This window comes from Ammospiza caudacuta, chromosome 3, assembly GCF_027887145.1.
Source record: "Ammospiza caudacuta isolate bAmmCau1 chromosome 3, bAmmCau1.pri, whole genome shotgun sequence".
In the NCBI taxonomy this organism is placed as follows: Eukaryota; Metazoa; Chordata; class Aves; order Passeriformes; family Passerellidae; genus Ammospiza; species Ammospiza caudacuta.
In genome coordinates, this window is record NC_080595.1 from 62118982 (window position 1) to 62140127 (window position 21146).

General features: G+C 40.5%; 1 protein-coding gene across 1 annotated transcript in view; it reads left to right on the forward strand.

The window, feature by feature from the left end:
• Positions 1-219: 219 nt before the first annotated feature.
• Positions 220-21146, forward strand: part of STX7 (syntaxin 7) — a 31065-nt gene continuing 10138 nt past the window's right edge. The window contains exons 1-3 of the mRNA XM_058801394.1: positions 220-320; positions 6688-6828; positions 20919-20988. Of these exons, the coding sequence (XP_058657377.1) occupies positions 6747-6828; positions 20919-20988 (152 nt within the window). The 5' untranslated portion in view covers positions 220-320; positions 6688-6746. The remainder of the gene's footprint in view (positions 321-6687; positions 6829-20918; positions 20989-21146) is intronic.

A 21146-nucleotide genomic window follows, 5' to 3' on the forward strand; every position in this document is an offset into this window, starting at 1 on the left:
CCATGCAACACCCTGAAAGACACTCTCTCCGCCCTTCACCCTTACTTTTTCCAATCGCATAGGGCTACGGCTGCCGGGACGGCCCCGTCCCCCTGGGCAGCCCCGGGGGGCCGTCAGCAGCAGGGTCCCCCCGCAGGCCCGGCCGGAGCCGCCCCTCTGGGACAGCCCGGCCCCGCTCTCAGCCTCCCGGGCGGGGCCGCGCCTCCTCCCGCCTTTCTCGTCACGGCGGGGCAGGCCGAGCCGGGGCCTGCACGCCCCTCCACGCCCTGCATCGCCACCGCCCCCAGCCGCACCCCTGGGAGCGGGCTCGCCGGAGCCGGGTAAGAGCCGCGGGAGCTCCTCTGGGGCGCTGGGGGTGCCGTCTGCTGCAGGCAGGGGGATCCGGGCGGCGTCCGGCCCGCCGGGAAGGGGCTGTCAGGCGCGGGGAGCCTGTCGGAAGGCGGCGGGAAGGGCCTCCTGGAGCCGGGGCCGCGCCCCCGTGCCCGGCCGTGGGGCGAGCGGGGCGGCTGTGGGCGAGGCGGGGGCGGCGGGGTCGGGGCTGCGAAGGGAGCGCGGTGTTGGAGCGCGGCCGGTCGTGTCAGCAGCAGCTTCTTTCCCCGCACCCTTCCCTGTGACACCCACGGTACCAGGGCTTTGGGCTTGGCGATGCTCTCGGGGGAGGGTCGGGGCCTACAGCGGGTGTTTTATAGCAGCTGGTGTGGAACTGTGGGGTGGGACGGGCACCCTCTCCTAGTGGAAATGCTCCCCTTGCTGTTCCAAGTCCGAGGTGAGCATGTCAGCGGGAGGAGGGGACATTATAAAAGTAGCCGGTGTAAATAGTGAGCCCGGGCCTGGCGCCCGGCGTTATCGCTGTTTTCCTGGTGAATCACTCGGCGCTGCATTGGAAACTCAGGCTTCTTCAAACTCAACAAGGCAGTGGAAGGTTTCACTCCGCTTTGCATGCACCGCAGGGCACTACACCTTAATTGAAAACGCCCGGTGTTAAAATCTCAGGATACTTGGTCAGAAGCAATGTGCTCCTGTGCTGTGATCCCCTCCACGAGCCATTCAAAGGCAGAGGGCTGTGCCAGCCGGGCGAGTGAAGCCCTCCTGACGGGTCATTATACAGGCTTGTGCTTTGCCGGCAGTGCAGCCCTTCTGCTTGGAGCCTGGGGATTGTGCAATTGCTCTTAATTGAAAAGAAGGAAAAGGGGACAAAAAAAAAGAGTTAAAATATGTCAAAATTAGAAGAAAATGCTACTCAGTGTTGGCATTGTTATAACCTGTGTCTGTGTTTGCTTCATGATGATGCCTTTCATAGTCTTTGGAAGAATATGAGGTAGCACTCTTTTTGGTGACTTACACTGAAGTGAAACTCTTGAGAGAGGAGAAGAAAAGAGACCATGAGCTCTATGTGGTCATTAGCACCCTGGTAGGCCTCAGAGAGACTTGGCATGCATTGCAATCAGATTTTGTGCAAAGGTAACTTATCCCTTGGTGTGCTTGATCTGTTCACTTAGTTGCCAACAAGCTACCATGAAGAATTGGGTGAGAACAAACAGCGCACCACATATATCAGGCTTCTCATCCATCTTCTTTTTCCTGCGAGATAACCAGCTGCAAAAGAAACTGGGCACTTTGAAATGGTCATCAGGTCCATTTTCAGACTTCTCATTCCCTCTCTTTCCCCATAGTTCCAGTCCCCAGTGTTCCTTTTCCTTGCTTCATCGTAAGGCCTTAAAATGCCTTGTGTGCTCCTAGGAATCATAATTCTCTTGCTTAAGGCATTTTGCCAAGCACTAATATGTTCTCTTAGGCTTGTGAAAGCTATGCACTTCCTTCACCTAGTTCATCATAAATATCAGTGTGGATGAATCAGACAATTGTAAGGGTGGTAATTTTTATCCATATATGCTTAGCGTTGGTGATGCGTTAGGCCTAGCAGAATTTCAGGCTTCTGTAATTTAGCTTTTCATGCTGAGCAGTTTAAATGTCGCTGCTTTAAATTGCATCTCTGTTCAACAGAATCATTTTTAGAAAAAAATGACTAAAAACACTGACCAGTGGCACAGTCTAGTAATTATTTCAAAAAACCCCAAACACAGAGCTGTTAGATGATGCGAGCTTGGTTTTGGTAGGTTTCAGCATCAGTAACATGGGAATTGTGCAGAGTAGGTAGGCAGTACCTTTTGACATCTCTTCTGTTAGTGTTGATGCAGTTTTAAATAAACTTTGCTTTTTTCTACCGTATATGGATTTAAGTTTGACTTCTACCTGAAAGTAGAGGATAAAAAAATAATCTGGAAACTTTTCTTTTAAGAAGGCAAGAAGAATTTAATTTCACTGCTACTTTGTTTGCTTATTTGTTATGCTCAGTGGTAGGTTTTGTATTATGGGGGCCTACAGCCTGCCTGTGGACCAGGATTTCAGCACAAGGAGCTGTAAAAGCAGAAAGTGGGAAATGTAATATCAGTCTCTAAATATTGAAGTATAAAGGAAAAAGAGACATCAGTCCAGGAAAAAATTAAACCTCCCTCATCCCTTAGCAAAATAATGACAGATTTAATGCTCACCTGTATCTGCTTAATTCTGTTGCTAAGAGTCTGTTATGAGAATCCCTCAGGTGCTGTAGCAGGAGGTCCTTATCTTTTCTGTAGCAAACATTGTGACTTGCTGAAATTTTTGCCCAAGTTTTTCAGCAGTTCATCACTTTTGACTGTGTTTTCACCCTGCTTGAAGAATTTTAACCTTTTTTATTTTTGGGAGGGGTAGGGGTAGTTCATAGAGGAAGCCACATATTGTTTAGAAGAAGCTTTGTTACTGTGACCTTTATTTAGGAAAAGAATATCCTGTAAGGAAAGCCCCATGACTTATTTCTGGATACTTAAATGCATAAAATCAGATCAGATGTAAATTTTCAAGTGTTCTATGGAATGCAGTGGGTACTTTTTGCTTTCTGAAAGTTAAGGGTCCATGTAAACATTCTAGGTCCTAATGCTATAATATTGCTCAAACAGTAAAACTATTGCTTAAGGGTTCTTATCCTAATGTATCTGAGCTAGACTTCTGGGAGAAGGAGAATTCTTCAAATATCTAAATGAGAAAATACAAAATAGATTAGGTGCTTATTAACTGTAGCTTACTGGAGTCTGCAGAATATTCGTGTTACTGCTGTGAAATCTGACATGTGCAGTGCTTGTCACATCACTTCCTTTTGTCCTGATGGAGCTTCAGGAATGACACTGGGGAGCTGCTCAGATGTGGAGACTTTCTGGTCTCTACATTCATAGTCGATGGAAAAGTGGATTTTTTCTTATGCCTGATAAACACCTGGCTAGAAGATATGTTGGTACTAAGGTTCATTTTTTGTTTTGGTATGAAGTGACCAAATGACGTAGGAACTAGTTAATGCAGAAATTATGGAAAACATCTTCAGTCCTTTGAGTTCTTTAAGCCTCAATGTACAGTGAGATCCTGCTTCAGTTAGTGTTAACAAAATGTTCTGATTTTTCATTTAATTTGTGCCTGTCAACTCAGTTCCTTGGAATTTCTACAGTAGCTTGAAAAGCCGAATTGGCACTTGGTGTACTCCCATTCAGAGGCAGTGATGTTGAGCAGAAGATAATAAAATGTACCATCAGAAACTCACACCTGACTGAAACTTTTAGAGGAACTGAAGACTACCACAAGTGCAGCTCGGTTCCAGTCTGAAGGCAAAGTGTACTTCCTGCAACTGCAGCAGGCCTTTAACTTCCCTGTTTTGTAAGTTGTGCAGCCAGTCATACCAAATACATCACAACAGAGTACTTAAATGCTGTGGAAGGGAAAAGGGGTAATTTCTGTGGAAATGCAGTGTCGTGATGAATGCTCCTATCACCCTGGATGGAAAGAAGTGCTTGGTGTATGCTTCTTTTTTTTCCTGGTGGTTGAAACCCTGACCTTGTCTAGGTCATCAGCAGTTGACTTTCCAAGGGCTCAGCTTATCTCTGTTTTCAAAGGAGCTTGAGTAACTCAGCACTCACAAGTGAAGGGGCTGGGAGTGCAAGAAGGGTGTTCATCAGGTTCAGAGGCCCTTGTTACTGTGAGAACTAGAGGGAGAAAATGTGGTGAAGATTGGGAGGTGATGACAGCCGATGGCTGTCCTCTTACCTCTCTTTCTGTCTGTTCCCCAGACAGTCACTTACTGTCACCTACCTGTATTATTGAAATACTCAGGAATAGCTCTGTTAGCAGAAGAATGTGCCTGGAGTAAACCAGCTGTGAATTTACATGGCTATCCTACAAATTTGCTATAAGTCTCAATTATTAAGTATGAGAGTTGATAAAAAGAATTGTGTCAACAATTAGAGAGATCTACAGGTGCAGATGAAAAGTTGAACTATATCTTGTGGACTTTGTACTCTGTCATCTGAACATCTTGCTATCTATTGTGTTTGGCTGTTGTAGAAAGTTGAAAAATTCTTGTCTTATGTATTGAACAATCTGTATGCTTGTTAGTGTAGTGGAGTGTAACTTCTTTAAAGATATTTACAGTTTGCTGTAGAAATTTGCAAGACAAAAAAAAAAAGCAGTAACTGCTTTTGTCAAGACTTGGATGAAATATTCAGTGCATATCTCTTATTGTAAAGGTATTCCTGAGAATAGTGCTACAGGCAGCTGTTAGGTGAATACCAATATGAAAGAAGAAAAACCAATCATGAAATGTTGTTTCAGTTAATTCTACACAAGGTGGCTTGGTCTTTTGCCATCTCTTCTCCTTAGCAGGGGCATTTTAACATTACCATTAAACATAAAAGTTAAACAACTTTTAACATTAACTGTAATATTTAACTAAAAAGTTTTTTAGTCAGTAGCATTGTAGTTAGCATGCTACTAGGGTATCTAGAAATAGTAATAACTTTTACAAAAACCTGTCAGCAGTTCTGAGAAATCTTTTTCAAATTTAGTTTTTAGGTGGTTTCTTTGGATTTTATGCCTATTATTGTATTTTTCACTGAATTGGTAGATTTCCTTACTTAGTCAATACACTAAGGTATAGAGCCATTTATTTGCTGTAAAGGTTGCGTGGGTTTGGTCTTGCAATACAAATTCAGTGCGATGTTGCCTGGAATCTCCAAAAAAAATTCAAAGGTTGTAATTCCAGCCTTGGCCCAGATAAGTGGGATTTAGGCTGGCTGGCTGACTGACTCCAGACTTTAGTCAAAATAACTTGAATCTGCATGTGGTACAGACAAAGGAAACGACACTGCAGACAATTGTCATGGCTCTGGCAATGGTGCAGCAAGAAGAAGAGTGCAAGTACGTTCCCTGTGGCCTCATCTGCAGTCAGGTTGTTCATTAGTAGGGCCTGATCACCCCAAGCAGGGCTTGGGATCATAGTGAAGCAGCCATTTTGAAATTAAGCCGAGTTTGTCTTCATGGTAGCAGCAGCTTTTTCATGGGGCACAGGTGATGTCACCTGCAGAGTGGCAGGGATGGGCCTGACCTCTGTATTTACATCTCTGGTGAAGTTTTGGTGAGTTGCACAATGTCAAGACCAGTACATGTCTTGGCTCTGCTAGAGATCATTTTATATGACAGAGATGTGAAACCAGTTGTGTTTTAAAGCAGCCAGGGTATTGCTGCCTGGATTAATACAGGCATTTCCAAGGTAGAAGGAAATATTTGGCAACAAGCACTGTTAATTGTTTGTATTTAAAAAAAAGGTTTTAAGGACTTGGGTTTGCAAATTGTAGTACAGCTGCTGTCATACTTGACAAATAGTTGGTATTTCATTTCCTTATTTTCACACAGTAAATTTGCTTTCTTTTTCTCTATACCTGAAATGGAGTTTTAGTGGTGTCTCTTAACCAGAAGCTCATGGGACAGAAGGAGAGGACATTGTTTGGAAGGCACATGGTTTGGGTTGAACAGTGGAAATGCGGGGAAGTGGTGAAGCTAAAATGTTCAACCTGTGAAGGTGATGTGCAGGATAGCACAGCCTGGATGAAATTGTGGGTTTGTGTTGGATGTGTTGCACTTGATTATTCTGCATTCTCACTGCAGAACAGATAAACCACCAATTTTGATTTGCACAGGTATTGTAATTTACGTCTTATTAATTTTGATTTAGGATATGTGCCTATGAGCTTGTGCTGAAATTTTATCTGTATGGATGGAAAAACACCCCTAAAAATGTGTTTGAATACCCAAGTTGTTGAAAAATGAATTAATATTGGCAAATACAGCAGCTGAAACAGGATAAAGTGCTGATTAGCATTCATAGAACTTAGGTGGCACTAGGTTAAACTAAAACTGAAGTTGATACAAATGATTGGTGTTTGGAGGAAACTGGTTGCTGCCTTTTTTTCTGAAGTTTTTTTTCCAGTGGTTACTTATGCTGGATTTTATTGTTGGGGTGGGTGATATATGGCATGTAAGTAACAATGTAATTGGTTTGGGATGTAATTCTTCAGAGGGTTTGGCAGTTTCAGATTAAACATTTTTTTACTGGAATGGTAAATACAATGAAAATGACATTCTTTGATTACAATGGGGAAAATATATAAGTAGTTTGACAAAAGATAAACTCTGTCTTTGAAGTACAGTGCGTTCAGGGAGGGTAAATATTAGGATATGGAGTTTTCTTTAATCTTCTCCCATGTATTGTTTAAGAAGATGAAGACCTTTATAAACCAATGACCAAAACATAACTATTGTTTTCTGTAGGTAGAGGCTGCCTGTCATTTTCCTGTTGTGGATGACTGTGACAGCAGATCTACTCAGCCATGTCGTACGGACCAGGTTTGGGGGATCCTAATCAACTAGCCCAACGCATAACTTCTAACATCCAGAAGATCACACAATGCTGTAAGTTACATTTGTGCATGTTTTGTGTAAAATTTTAGTAATGGTGGTGGCCCCACTCGAGGTGAGTGTCTCAGATTCATTCATGGGAGTTAACTCTGACTCTGCCTACTCATTTGGTAGGTTTGTGGCACCCCACACAGCGTGACCATTCCTTCCTTCATGTGTATTGTTAGCAGTGATCTGCCATGGCAAGTACAGATAGTATCACACTGTATTCACCAGTTTTGTCCTGGCAGTTAAAGGACACTTTAAGATGGTAGGTTGAGGTGTTTGCTGAGCAAGGATTGCATAAGTATTCACTGAAGCTTGAATTTTTTAACAGGGACAGAAGCTGTGGCCTTGCAGGTTCCCCTTGTTCCTTGTGTGTCTTAGATATGTAAATAAGATTCTACAAGTTTTAAAATACCAGTGCTTAGTTTCATGCTACTTAGTATTTTTTAGCCACCTAATTGGGGTATTCAAGCTAGAGGTTAATTAGGCTGCTGGGATTGTCAATCCTTTTTCCCTTTTCCATCATTTTCCATTTTTTTTTAATGTGTGTGTATACAAAGCAAATACAACTTGATTGACAAACTATGTTAAGCATATGGTTGATCAGAAGGGAAATAGTCATGAACAATATGTGGCTAGTTTTGGTACATGTGTTTTATGTTGTGCAGGATGCAGAGTGCATGCAGAAATGAGTATTTTAATGTTAAAACTTCAAATGAATTCTGGACAGTCACGTATGTCAGTTTTTATTAAAATTTTAATCTTTGTTTTGAAGACAAATTCTAGAAGTTGGTATTTGTAGTGCAGGTTAGTGGCACAGACTGGGTTTTTTCCCATTTTTTCAGTTATATTTTCTATTTTCTTTCAGAAAGAATTTCTTCAGATCTCAATAGACAAGAACAAAAATTGCAATTTTGCCTTATTGAAAAGTTTCTGTACTTCAGGGTGGTATTTCCACAACCTAAAGTTAACAAACCAACTCTGTAAAAGTCCTCATGCTTTATTTCCTAAAATCTACGCAGTGAACTCATTCAGTCTGATGGCTTCTAACTTGGTCTTCCAGAGGCAGCTGTCCACCTGTGACAGACACTGAGGCTCCAAGATGTAAAAAAGGGTTTTCTGTCAGATGAAAACATAAAGTCAGCGATTGAAACTAGAGTATTATGAAAGTTGCTGAACATAATTAACTGTCTTGTGCTGGACTCACTGATTCCTTAATCTCATCTTTCCTCTTCCGTCCCTGCTCTTCCTTCTTCTGTCTCCTCCCCAAGGCACGCTAACAGCAAGCTGCCCATGCATAGATAGGAGATGTGCCAGAAGAGTTATCTGCAGTCCTACTGTCTTTTGTATCTTGAAATTTAGATGGCTGAAGTCTGAGCAATAAATAGGTGCTACTGCCATGCCAAGATCCAAGTTCAAATGTCTCTAAGCCCCACTGCTGCATGGCTTCAGAAACAGGAGCTTTGCTCTGAAAAGCAGCAGCCAAACACTTTTCTAGTCCTGGTAGGGACACAGCTGGATTCCATCCCTTGCTCTTGTGTAGATCTGACTGAATTGCAACCACTCAGTTACTCTTGCATAGATTTTTATGAGGGTCTGGATCCTATGTGTTTCCTGAACTGAGGTCTTTAGAGACTTAAGGACTTTTCTAGCATTTTTTCCCACTGTGTGTAATACCCTTGCAGCTTTCTATTGGAGTGTGGGAGCTGCAGGAACTTCCAGGTCAGATGGAAGAAACCTGCAAGCTTAGGCACCTATAGTGCTAGTGAGATGCTGAACATGTCTCTTAGACTGCAGTTTTTCATCTTGGTTAGGAAGGAAGGGGGAGAGACAAGAATCTCAACCATAAATGCATGGATTTCCATCTAAGCAGTTGCCTTGGTTTTGCAATTCTGCCTGGAGATGCTAAGCATTTGTGAGAGGCGTCAACACATTTGAATTCTTCTTGGTTAACCTGGAGGTGTGTAGATACTCTGGTTTTCAGTGTGAGATTAATAGAGGAAATGAATTTCATTTCAGATCACCAGGCTATTTCAGGAGGTACCTCAAAACTAGTTTACACTTCTTGCAAGCAAGGTGGGAATACTACTATAGAGATGGAGATGAGATACAGATTAGTCAAAAAGAAACTGGCCCTTAGAGCTACAAGCCGGCCCTTTAACTTGTTGGGGAAATACAGAACTTCCTATATTAGATAACATTGTGCAGCCAAGATTTAGTAATACACCAGAGTTTATAGGAAGTAGCATGGGTGAGAACAACAATCTTTAACATTTCTTCAAGGTTGAATTACTACATCCTCACCTTCCAAGTAATAAAACTGATCTGTTTCAAGATAAAATACATATGTTAAGTACCTCACTCATAATGCATGGGCAGGATGCTGATGTTGTATTCTCACTGCTTTCCTAGCTCATCTAGCCCACTGTTACTGATTGGCTAGGAAAGCTCTTCTCTATGCTGGTTTAACACACTGCTTCAGTAATTGTATCAGTTGCAAGATACTATTCTTTTTGGTCTGGGTTAATGGAAGGACATACACTTGTGTTTGGTAACATCTTGGTTAGCCTTTTAACTTTAAAGGACAGATTTTTTTATCTGTTGATGCAATCATGCCGTTGATTGTTTTGTTGAAGGTGTGTTAAGAGCTATAAATTGCTTGTGCCTTGTACAAACCTTTGTTCAGCTACTGCAGTAAATGCTATCTGTACTGGACTTTTTGAGTTTCTTTGGAGGAGAGGGTGTTGGTGAGTCCTTCTTAGGACCTTGAAAATTGAAATTGGGCTAGCTAATGGGAAGCAGCATATGCTGCTGTGTGTACTGTGAGTTCTCTTACACCTGCCTGTGTTTGAGATCCCCAACCCCAGAGCATTCTGTGTGTAAAACTTCTCTCAGCTGTTCCGTAGAGAAGGATGTGCTTTTTTTCACTTTTGCAGCATTTCTGCAGAAATAAATGTGTATAACATCACTTAACAACATCTAGAGAACAGTTGCTTTGCTCAGCCTGAAACTCAGTGACATCTCTGAGCTGAGATTTAGGGAACTAGTCAGTGGGGTATTTCTCTATTACTTTTGTCACAACTGTTTCACTGAGAAGCTGGAGTTGCAAAACTTAAGGCTGCTCTTGACATCCAGAGAAAGTGGTGGGCCTCAGGCAGGAGAGAGAGAGAGGCTCTTAGACCCACTGCTGGAGTTTGAGTATCCATGTGACTCTGAGCAGTGCTCTGAAGTCTGGGGAGTCTGAATCACATGTGCTCAAATGAGCTGCAGTGTTGTGTGCTGAACCTCAGTGAGGGCAGCTATGCCTGCAAGCCATGTCTCACTGGTTTGGTTTCGGGTCTGTATTAACAGTGATGAGAAGCAGATCTGCAAACAGCTAAGGGAATTTCAGATTCAAATAATGAAACCAAAGAAGTGTATAATGAGCTAGACTTGGATAGTTGCTAAATTTCTGTCTTACTAGAACACAACTGGTAGTTAAGGTTTGACAGTCTGTCTGGATCCTAGTCTAAAGTAACTGTAATTCTCATTTCAGGCCTATATTATATCTGTTTATAAAATCTAGGTGACCTATATTTCATGCTTTAAAAGTCCAGTGCAGTTTAAAGGTGGCTGAGGTTTGTCCCTAGCTTTCTGAATACGAAGAACAAGAATATGGAGGAGAGAATATGTGGAAGAATATATGTGGGATGTAAAGCTCCAACCTGTCTGGCCTTTGCAGACAGAGAACCTATTATCAAGGTGGTTTAATCAGTTTACTGAAGGAGCAGTTGTTCTAGAACTGGATTTCACAGGTAGCACTCTCACCTATTTGTCAGCTTAATGGCAGTGCTATTAACTTGAGACAAATCTAAATGCTTCCCTTCAATATTTCCTTGAAATATTTCCTCTTGTCTACAGCAACAGGATAGACAAGGAATGAGTGTGATGCACAGATACAAGATGAGCTATCAAAACATATATCTCTGTAACAAAACAAATTCTGCCTGCTTACAAAGCTGTATTTCTAGTCATGTTCATTTACCTTACTGGGATATGCCTGGGAGGATGAACACATGTGATTGTTTTTTTCCTTTTTTTTTCCTTTTTTTCCCCCCCTCCCTCTCTTTTGGAAGGGCATACAATTGTATAAATCTGATCTTCCAACAAGTGGACAGATGAAAGTAGATTAAGTGAAACAAACAAAAAGCCTAATTTAAAGACTTTAAAATATGTAATTTTCAGATTTCTCACAACTGAAGATGAGGGGGAGCAGTTCTTTGAAATCTGACCATTTTCTGTGTTTTAAAGAACTGATTCTCTTTGTGTGGCTAAAAGAGGGAAAGCATTTTATTTAAAAAGATGTTCCCGAGAGGGAGAAAAATGGGAGTTGCATTCCTCTACAGGAACAACTTCACAGTTATAAATGTAGGAAGGATGCAGTTAGAGGAGTTGGAGGAGTAGGTGACTCTTCTGCTCAGCTGGAAAGATTTGACTCATGTCTCTGACAGGAACACTGCAAGAAGTAGACAGCTATGCTTTTTCCTCCCCCCACATACAATAACTCTGCCATGTGTGGGGCACTGAGGAAGAAGCAGACTAGTGTGCTTTTGTTTTACTTTGTAATTAATATTTTATTTGTAGCTACAAAATAAATGCTCCAGGGACCTGGAGCAGTCCCTGAAGAAAAGCAAGAATGGTGCAGGCTAGATTTCTAACTATCAAGTCTCCACTGGCATCTTGAGCTGGGCTTTGGAGCTGCCCATTTAGAAGCAGTTTAGAATGCTGTCTTTTGCTTGGAAACACAGAACAAAGCCTGATATTGGTAAAATATACCCCATCTTTGGGTTTTAAAACACTTCTTTTAAAGCACTTTTTTTTTTTTGTTTGCAAACAGTAATCAAGCTAGAGAACCTACATTAACTGTAGTAATGGATTCATATTCCTTCCCTACCAAACCCTTCCTTCACTTCCCAACTGCTCCAGGTACTGTCAGCATTTTGCACAGAGTTGGTTGAGATGCCAGTAAGAATGGCATAATCTAGCCTTGCTCAGTATTGGCATGGTAGGTCACTAATAAAGTATTTGACTTGTTCATTCACACTGGAGATCAGCCCAGCTCAACAAACACATTCTCTGCATGCTGCAAGGTAATAAAAATAAAATAAAAATAAATAAATTTCAGTAGCCACAATCCACATATGGTTGGAGGCGGTCTGGCTGACTTTGAGAGATACTTTCGCATAGGGACTTCTACTTTCTGCTGGTGTCCTTTGCTGCTTGTTAATGCAGCACAAGTATCAATTCATATAGAGCACATTCCTGGAAGGTCAGCTTAAACCAGCAGAGATCCCTCTGCCATGTGATACCTGTCCTGTGACAACAATTTGATTCAATTTCTCTTGCATCTCAAGTTTTGTAGAAGCTACTATCCTCACTGAATATCATTAAGATGGGAGTTAAATCAATCATATGACTTCGCCTGTGACTTTATCTGACTGTAGAAAATAATAAATGTAAATTAAACCCTGAAAAATATTAACACTTTCAATGGATGCCTTTATGTTGTGGTTTAAGCCTAGTAGGTAGTTAAAATGTTCAGCTAAAAACATTCACGAAAATCTGTATCTGTCACTATGTTTGAAACACCAGCAGGTTTGCATGATTACTCTTGGCTATAGAAGAACACAGATGGGCACATGAAAAGTAAATGAGATCACTGAGGTGTTGAAATCACAGCCTGTATGAAAAGAAAATTCTGTTTTGTCTATATATAAAAAGTGTGGTTTTGTACAGGTGTGGTTCTAAAGAAAACAGCCTCCCAGTAGAGCTTGTTGAGGCTTCTAAAAGTGGTATTGTCAGAAATTTCCAATTAGCTGCAGTTAACCAGATTAAACTTTGTGGGAACTTAGCAGCTGAAACAATTTTTATATTATTATTGTTGTTGTTGTCCAGAAGGTTTCTTGGATAGAGAGTGAAGTTGCTATAAAACCTGGAAAAGGCTGGTTATTTAGGGATTTTAAGAACCATTATATCCTTACACATTTCATTTTGTGGACTTCTTCCAAGGCTGAGGAATTGCGGAGAAAGTTAGCTAATTTGAGTCTTTCTAAATGCTTGTCTTTGCAATGAGGTGAAGTTATGAAGCTCATAGTTCTTGTAGAAATAAATTATTTCTCAAAATAGAAATCTTCAACCTGAATCATTTCCATGCAGTTCTTAAAGGTTTTTTTTCTATGTAAAATACATAGCATATACATTTAAGAAAGCATGCCTCACAGATTTGTCTCTGAATCTGGGAAGTTTTTTCAATATTTTTGTGTTTCGTCTTGTCTTTGTCTTATTTGGCTGATATTGCACAGGAGGGGCAGGGATTTATTTATGCTAGCACCAGAATAGATTGAAAAAAATGAGTCTTCCATGTATGCCCCAGCACAGTTTGTGTCAATATATGCAGAAAAGGGAGAGTTTTTTCCTTGACTGTCAATGTATTGCATTACAATTATAAAGGAGCAAGCTGGCCAGTGAAGACATCCACAATTTTACTGGAACTGTTGCTTTTGTTGATGGAGCAAGTATAAATGGACTCACCTTAGCAAGATAACTTTTTCAAAACAGCCTGCACTTGCAGCAGAGGAGAAGGGATGTGGCCAGAGTCCTCATGCTTCTTCCTGTCTCTAGAGAATTGTATTTCAGATCCCTCTAAGGTACTTAAAATGCCTGTTGCAGCTCAGTTTTGTTGGATTTATCTCCTTATGGACAGGAGATTGCATAGCAGCTTGATTATACAGGGAGCTCTCTATCAAATCTGCTGTAAAGCTGCTGTGCTGGGCTGGACACCTGTTAGGGCTTAGAACAAGTCCAGGTCAGTGATTCATTGTGATTGTGAGTGACCCTGCAGTAGCAGCTACTTGCTTGTGTTGACTGGTCTGTGGTGTGTTGTGTCTCTTTCCATGTCAGCTCCTGAGGTGGCTGCAGTAATGACCTGGCCTCTTAAAAACCAGACTTCCTTCATGGAAGTGGGTTGGGTTATGGTGTTTGTGCAGTTACTGTTTACTGTGGAACTATGCTTCATTTTCAGCATTTAAAAAGCTACTGGTGTTCTTTAGAGAAATGCTCAAACTTCTGGGTTTCAGGAAGTTACCAGGGATACTTTAGGATTAGAATATAAAGGGATTGATTTAATGACTTCACCTTGGCTGAGCTGTAATAATTGATTGCATGATCAGTTATTGTGCACTTTAACAATGTGTGTTTAGTGTGTTCTACGCCCACATTTGAAGAACAGCCAATACTTCAATCCCCCCGCTTCAGTCTATCCTTGAAAGACCATTATAAATGGGAGTACACTGGAATGAAATAATTACAACAGCACTGAAAAAAATGAGGGCAGATCCTGAACTTCAGGCATTGTTGCTGGTGTTCCTGGTCACTCTGGGGCATGATTCTATTTAGAAATGCCAGAAGTTGTAACAAAATACAAAGAAAAGGTTACAAGACTGGATGTTTTCCCACTAGTCCAAGTATACTGTCTTTGGTCCTTAGAGCTCAGGGGACAATCTTTAGGCCTATCCTCATTTCATTTTCTCCTTCCCACACATGCATCATTTACTGTTTTTCTGTGCTGACGCACTCTCTTGTTTTAGAATAATCAGTATTGCATACTGAGTTAGATAGAATAAAGCAAATTAAACCTTAAACCAAATTACTGAAGTTTTTGGATATTTGATTTCAATTAGGTGAGTTCCTGGGGATGCTTTTTGGTGTAAACTGGTCTCTTTTGACTGGTGTCCTGGATTTGATTCCTTTGAGAAACTGTCACTCTTGTTTAAAGTAGGGCTAGCAAGACAGCACTGTGGCATTTATGTAAAATTTGAGGGAGTGAACTGGATTAATAGCTTTAAAGAGTGTCTTACACAGAACACTTATATCTAATGAAGATATTGCAACTAAGTCAGAATCACTGGGTCCATATAAAGGTTTGGGTTGGAAGGGACCTTATAGATCATCTAGTTTCAACTCCCAGCCATGTGCAGGGATGCTACCCACTATATCATATTGCTCAAAGCCCCATTCAGCCTGATTGTGAAGGTTTCCAGAGATGGTGCATCCATAGCTTCTCTGGGCAACCTTTCAGCGCCTCATCACCCTCACAGTAGAGAGTTTTTTTCCTAAACCTATTCTCTTTCAGACTGAAGCCAATCTTCCTTGTCCAACCACTAGGTGCCCTTGTAAAATGTGTCTCTCTTAATTTTCCTTGATCTAGGAATGTTTTCTGCAGCATCTCTTCATCTTTAGTCAAGTACCCTCAGCTGAAGTGCAGAAAGAAAACACATTGAATTGGATTTGAATAAATTTAGGAAGTTTGTTGTCCCCAGGCAAAAGCAGTTTGAACTGGTGTAATTTTAACAAATAATTCTTTTGTTCCAATAACCTGCTCTGAAGGGACTCTGAAGTTTATTAGATTCCACACAAATTAATCTGTAACTGGATGTGCTGTTTGTTGACTCTCTTGCTCAGCTGGAAAGAAATAGGAAATTTCTTCATAGTTACCCAGCCGGTCGCAGCGCATGTGAGGTATTTGACAAAGCATTTCTGCAAGGTGACTGTGCTGGTGCTGTAGCCACTGCTTATTTGCCTTATGAAGACTTAGCTGGAGCATAAGGCTCACATGGAGCAAATCAAATGTTGCATTAGGTGTACACAAAGAAACACTTTGCTGATTCTGTTTCTTCTCCTTGGGCACAGGAATAAGGAAAATGAGTGAAAAGCAATCTTTAAATATCTGTTGTTGTTTTAGCCCTGTGAACCTCAGTTACTAAAACCCTGTCTGTCACTTTTTAAGTATAGGATGGTGACATAGGTGGGACCATTACAATTAACATTCAGGAGGAGCTGTTCTGCTCCTTCTTCCTATGAGGTCCCAGTCCTTGCTGTTTTGTAAGGCAGGTTTCATTGTTCTTGCTCTTCCTGTTTGTCTGGTTCTTGTCCTCTGCAGTGCCTCAGTGTTTGTTGCTTGTGTTGCTGTTGGTGTTTCTTCCATGCACACCCAGTGAGTGCCACATTTTGCTGTGGAAGTATTAGACCATAGCTTTATGAAACTGGGCAGTGTGGTGGATCTGGCTGAAGGAAGCTGAAGGAAAAAAACAGCTGCTGGATGGCTATAAAGCAGTTTTGTGTGATCCAAGTAAGAAGTGAAGTTACTGCAGTGCGGTAATAAGCAGCACTAATTAAACATATTTGCCCTCAGTTTCATACTTCTATATTGAGGTATATTTTTTAGAACTCTCAGGATTATGTTGTTGATACATGTCATTCTCCAACTTATAAAGCTGCAACAAGCTTGGTCATGGTCACTTGGGGTTTTAAAGTTTGGTTTTCTCAATGTAAAGTAGAACAGAGTTTAAGGTAGGAAGATAGCTGATTGTGGGTACTTGAGAAAGCTTCTCTCCTGTAGCTGGAGTTGCTGTAAACATTGCAAAGTAAGACCATCCTCAGTGTCCTTTGTCTAATGCTGTAGTTGAACATCAGTAACAGTCTTGGACACTTCTCAGCTCTGCCAGAGAAGGTAAGTGACCTCCACTCTGTTCTTCATTTCCATTCTCTTAGTTGATCCATTGCCTTTCAAACATTAGGATTTTACTGAAGGATTTGGGTGGGGATTATTTTTGCCTTTTCTACTGCAGCAATGCTGTGGTGTTACACCTTCTACAGTAATTACTGATACAAGGAAGCTTTCTTCTTTGCTTGCCAGCCTAAAGCAAGGGTAGTTGTGTGATCCAATATGTGAAACATGGTTTTATTTATGAAAAAAAAGTATGTATTACAGATCAGTCAGGAACATGTTTCTCAAGTACTCCTACCTTTTAAACATTGTAAATATTTCCACTCCAACTATCTCTACTTACATGACTCTTGTAGAGAAAAGGAGGTCTTTTATATCAGACTACTACTTTCCTTTTTATGTTCTCCTTAACTAGAGGAAGAGCCTTCCACTGACTAGAAATGGAACCACTGTTTGTCTTAGTAAAAATAAACATGAGCTGACTCTTGAATAATTTTCTCTGTAGGAATTCAGGTTAGGTCTTAATTGTTTCTCTGGCTCATCATTAACCATGTCTGACCTGTTTCTGAGCATGTGATCAGCTGATCAGCCTTAGAGAAGCTGAGTAGCTTTTATCAGCTAATAGTTGTGTATTGTGACATCTAGATCAGGAATGCTGCAAAGACAAATGAAAAGTCTTCTTAATGTTATGGTACTGCTTCTTTCTAAGACATGACTAATTTTCAGGTGAAAAAAATGGGATTCCTTTGCACGCAGTTTCTTGGGAAAAATGCATTTTACTTGCATGCTGTACTGTGCTTCCTGCTCTGCTCAGTTTCCAAAGTGGACTTGCTTTCTTATTTGCCAGCCCACAGCTGGCAAGGTGCTGTTCCTGCCAGTGCAGTGTGAGCCCTGCCAGAGCTGTTGATTTCCATTCTATGCAAACATCTCCCCTGATGTGCAGTGTGAAGTGGCTGCAGGAGTTTGCAGGCTGTTGCCATGCGCCGGTGACTTTGGTAAAGAACGCCTGCATGCACACGTGGTGTGTGCCCTTGTGCAGCTCCTGGGCAAAGTCCAGCAGCCACCTATGCATGCCAAGGAGCCTAAGTGCTCACGTGAGCCAGTGTCTGACTTTGCACTGAAATGAATTCAAATCATGCACAAGATTCAGTCAGTGTCTGTGGCAGGATTGGTAATGTCCAGGACAGGAGGGACCTTAGGTTATTCCTGTCTTTTGGAACTCCTTGGGATGTCTGAAGAATTGGGAAACTGGGGAAGGGAAGACCATAACGAGCCTAGGAACTTGTCAAAGCTGTGCTGTGATCTTGGGTCCCTGACTGTTACCAGTATGCTTGCAGTGCAGTGCTATGGCTGTGTGAGCTAGGCCTAAGCCTTTGGCTCTCTGGGACACTTGAGTGTTACTGATGGACTGAGGGCACCAGAGCAGATGCTGTGTGCTGTGATCTGCCAGCCTGAACTCCCTACACAGGCCTGAAATGCTGGCTAAATGAAGGAAGGAGGCAGTACCCTTATAAATACAACCATCAGCAGTGAAATCAGGAATTTAGGAACTTCTGTCTTCCAAAGAGTAATCACAGTTTTTCAGCAGTTTTGCTCTCAATTGCCTGCTTGGTCCTTCTCCCTGCTTGTTTCACACATGGAGCCATGGAAGGAGCAAGCAGAGGTATTTCTGCAGTCTAACCTTTAGCAGGAGATGCTAAGGCTACCTGCTTTTCCCTTGAGGAAAGGAAGGGATATTGTCCTGTGATCTAAGGAGTTGCAAAGCTAGGTCTTGCTTTTAATCAGATTCTGTGAGACCTGTGTGTGCATGTGAGGGAAGAAGACCCTTTCCCTCTGTGATCCCCATGGTAATATCTTTAAACCTGTTGAAAATTTTTGTTCATGAAACTATCGCTATAAACCTAACGTCTATATTTTAGGTGGCTTTGTGATTATATCTATAATATTAGATCAAATATTTGAATGAGGAGTAGCTACAGTGAGAAATCAGTAAAAACAAGCCAAACCAAAAGAGTTAGAAGACTATAAAAAATGTATTTTTAGTCTGTATACATGCCAGCATATTTATATTAATACAAAGGAGTACAAAGACTGGATTTCTTTAACTCATCAACCTGTAGGCATACACTGTAATTCAAGATTTCAGGAAAGTCAGCTTCTCCACTTCCTTTGTTATGCTGGTCCTACTAACTTGTTTTTGGCTTTTTTATGAAGCATCTTCCAGAGTGCTGCTGAAGGCTATTGCCCAAAATTTACTTTTTCTGCTCTTTTTTTCTATTTATTTGCTCAAATAAGCATTTTCATTTTCTTATGTAAATATTTTTTGCTATACTTCATATAAACAATAATTTTTTTCAGTAATACCCATTATTGAGAAAGGTTAAGGTGGAAAATACTGAATTATAGGAAGCATAGAAAATGATATTATTTCAGTCCTTAGAAATGATATTATTTCAGTCCTTCAGTTTTTTTCCTCAAACTTTTCCCCTTGTGATTTGAAGTCCTAATAGAAATTTACTATTTTTATGCATACTTACAGACTTCATGATAAAATGTGTTTGAATTTTATGCTAAATTTTTGAATCACAAGACTTGAACTGCCATAAACTCTGCCTTTGGAATTGTACATCTGACCAATTTTGCAGTACTGCTTTTTAATTTTCTCTCAATTATCTACTTGTGTTCAGCTTTAGAAGTCGGATAAATGTGCAGTTAGCTTGGAATGCAAATATTTTAAGTATAGGCCATGTTTCGGGGAATTCTTATTTAAAACACAAACCTGTATTTTCTTCACTTGCAGTTAAATAATACACCTCTAGGTGGGGCTAGGACACACCGAGACTTCTTTCGGTCTGTTTTGGTTTTCTTTTTACTTTCCCTTTTCAAAGTGCATACGAGTAACCGAGCTCCTCGGCTCTGCAGTCAGAAGGCATAGTGCCTTCGAACAAATACAGAATAATTAGTGTTCAGTTTTATAGATATTAAAACTCCATATTCTTGAAGATAACACTAGCCAGTTATCATTTTGCTTATTTTAAAACAATGCATTGCACTGTCCATAAAAAAGAAGCTTAATTTCCCCGAGCTCGTGTTAATCAGTGTTTGCGAGCAGCTGCAGCTGCCCAGAAGTGCGGGCAGACGGGCACTGCCGTGGCTAGCAGGTAGGGGGCAGGGAAGGGCTGCTCCTTAGTAGCCAAAATCAAAAATCTTCACTCATGTTTTGCTGTTTTTCAGCTCAGTTAAAATACAAGTTGCATGAAACCCATCTGACAGCGCTATTCCACACAGAAATTTTCTGTTAGTAGTTTATGCCATTTAGTTATCTCAAAAACACTTGCCTGAAGTATTTGATTTTTTTACCTCATAGAAATCTAACTTTACTGTTTTGATGTATTCATTATGTGGGTGTGCACATGAAGTATTTGCTATAGCAGTTGGGATGTTTTGTAAAACAGTGCAGATTATCCAGTATCAGCTATACAACATTCACTGGAGGTTTGTTATGAAGCAAAGATCAGAATTAATATTATTAATAAAAATGCTTTAAGGAATTGCAGTTTTAACTAACTAGTTAACATAACTCAGCTTATTTGCTTACCTGTAGTTCTGTTTGCTACAGATCACTTCTATAGTGCATAGAAAAGTACTCTCTTTTTTTAATATGTTTTTCTTCCTTATGTAAGGTTGTCACTTACTGCATTTTTAACTTAGTTTAGGGAAAAAAATAGATAGTGAGCTAAGGAAGTGAGGATCCCACATAATATCGTACCATATCTGTCTGTGTGGTAACCAGTCTGCTGGGGAGGGGCACATAAATACAGGGAAACTTTAAATTTTGCAGTGTGAAAAATTACCTATCCTTTAAGTTTCTGTCCATTTTTTTCCTTGCTTTCTCATAAGTCAGTAAAATATATTAGGCTGAAAATAAGGCTCAGACAATATGTCATTTCTTGCAATTCAAAACTAATGTGTTTCATGAAATACAGTTTAAAATCACTGGCAGTTTGTATCCCAGACTTAAAAACATAAGGTTCTCAAAATTGCAATTTAAACCTGGACACAAATTTTCTTTCCTTTTTAATGTACTGTTAACCTATGAATGCTTTATTGCTGTCTCTTCATTGATGCATGGATTCTGAAATGTTTGTGTAAGATGTTATAGAAGTCTTCCATATGGTTTTCCAAAATGACATATATAAAATAAACCAGAATAAGAATGGTGCTGTTTATTTTAAAAAATATAATAAAGCCCCTGATTTAGACTTACTATAATGAAATAATTGACTAATCTTTAAATTGCCTGTTTCTACCTAAAGATTTTAATACATTCCTATCCTTCATAAGAAACCTCAGGTTTTGTCTTTGACATGGCAAAAATCACTCAATAGTTGTTTTGGCACTTACAAATGGAATCTTTGTAGTAGGTTGAAAAACTCCTGCATATCCATTTCTGTCAATTTATTTATATGGCTTTAGAATTGTCAAGCAAAAATGCATTAAACTGAATAGCAATTGTTTCTGCCCCATTCAAATTTTTCTTCCTCTTCACAAACAGCTGCTGAAATACAAAGAATACTCCATCAGCTTGGAACACCACAGGACACGCCTGAATTGAGGCAACAGCTGTGAGTACTTCACATCATAACACTTCATTTCGTTGCATTGTAAACAATCTCCTCTTAGGTGATGAGGTGGGTTTCTGTTAGGCAGTGCTTGATTTCCCTGAGAAAGGTGAGCATAGAGAAAGATTTGAAACTGAGATGTTGAGATGTGCTTTATAAAG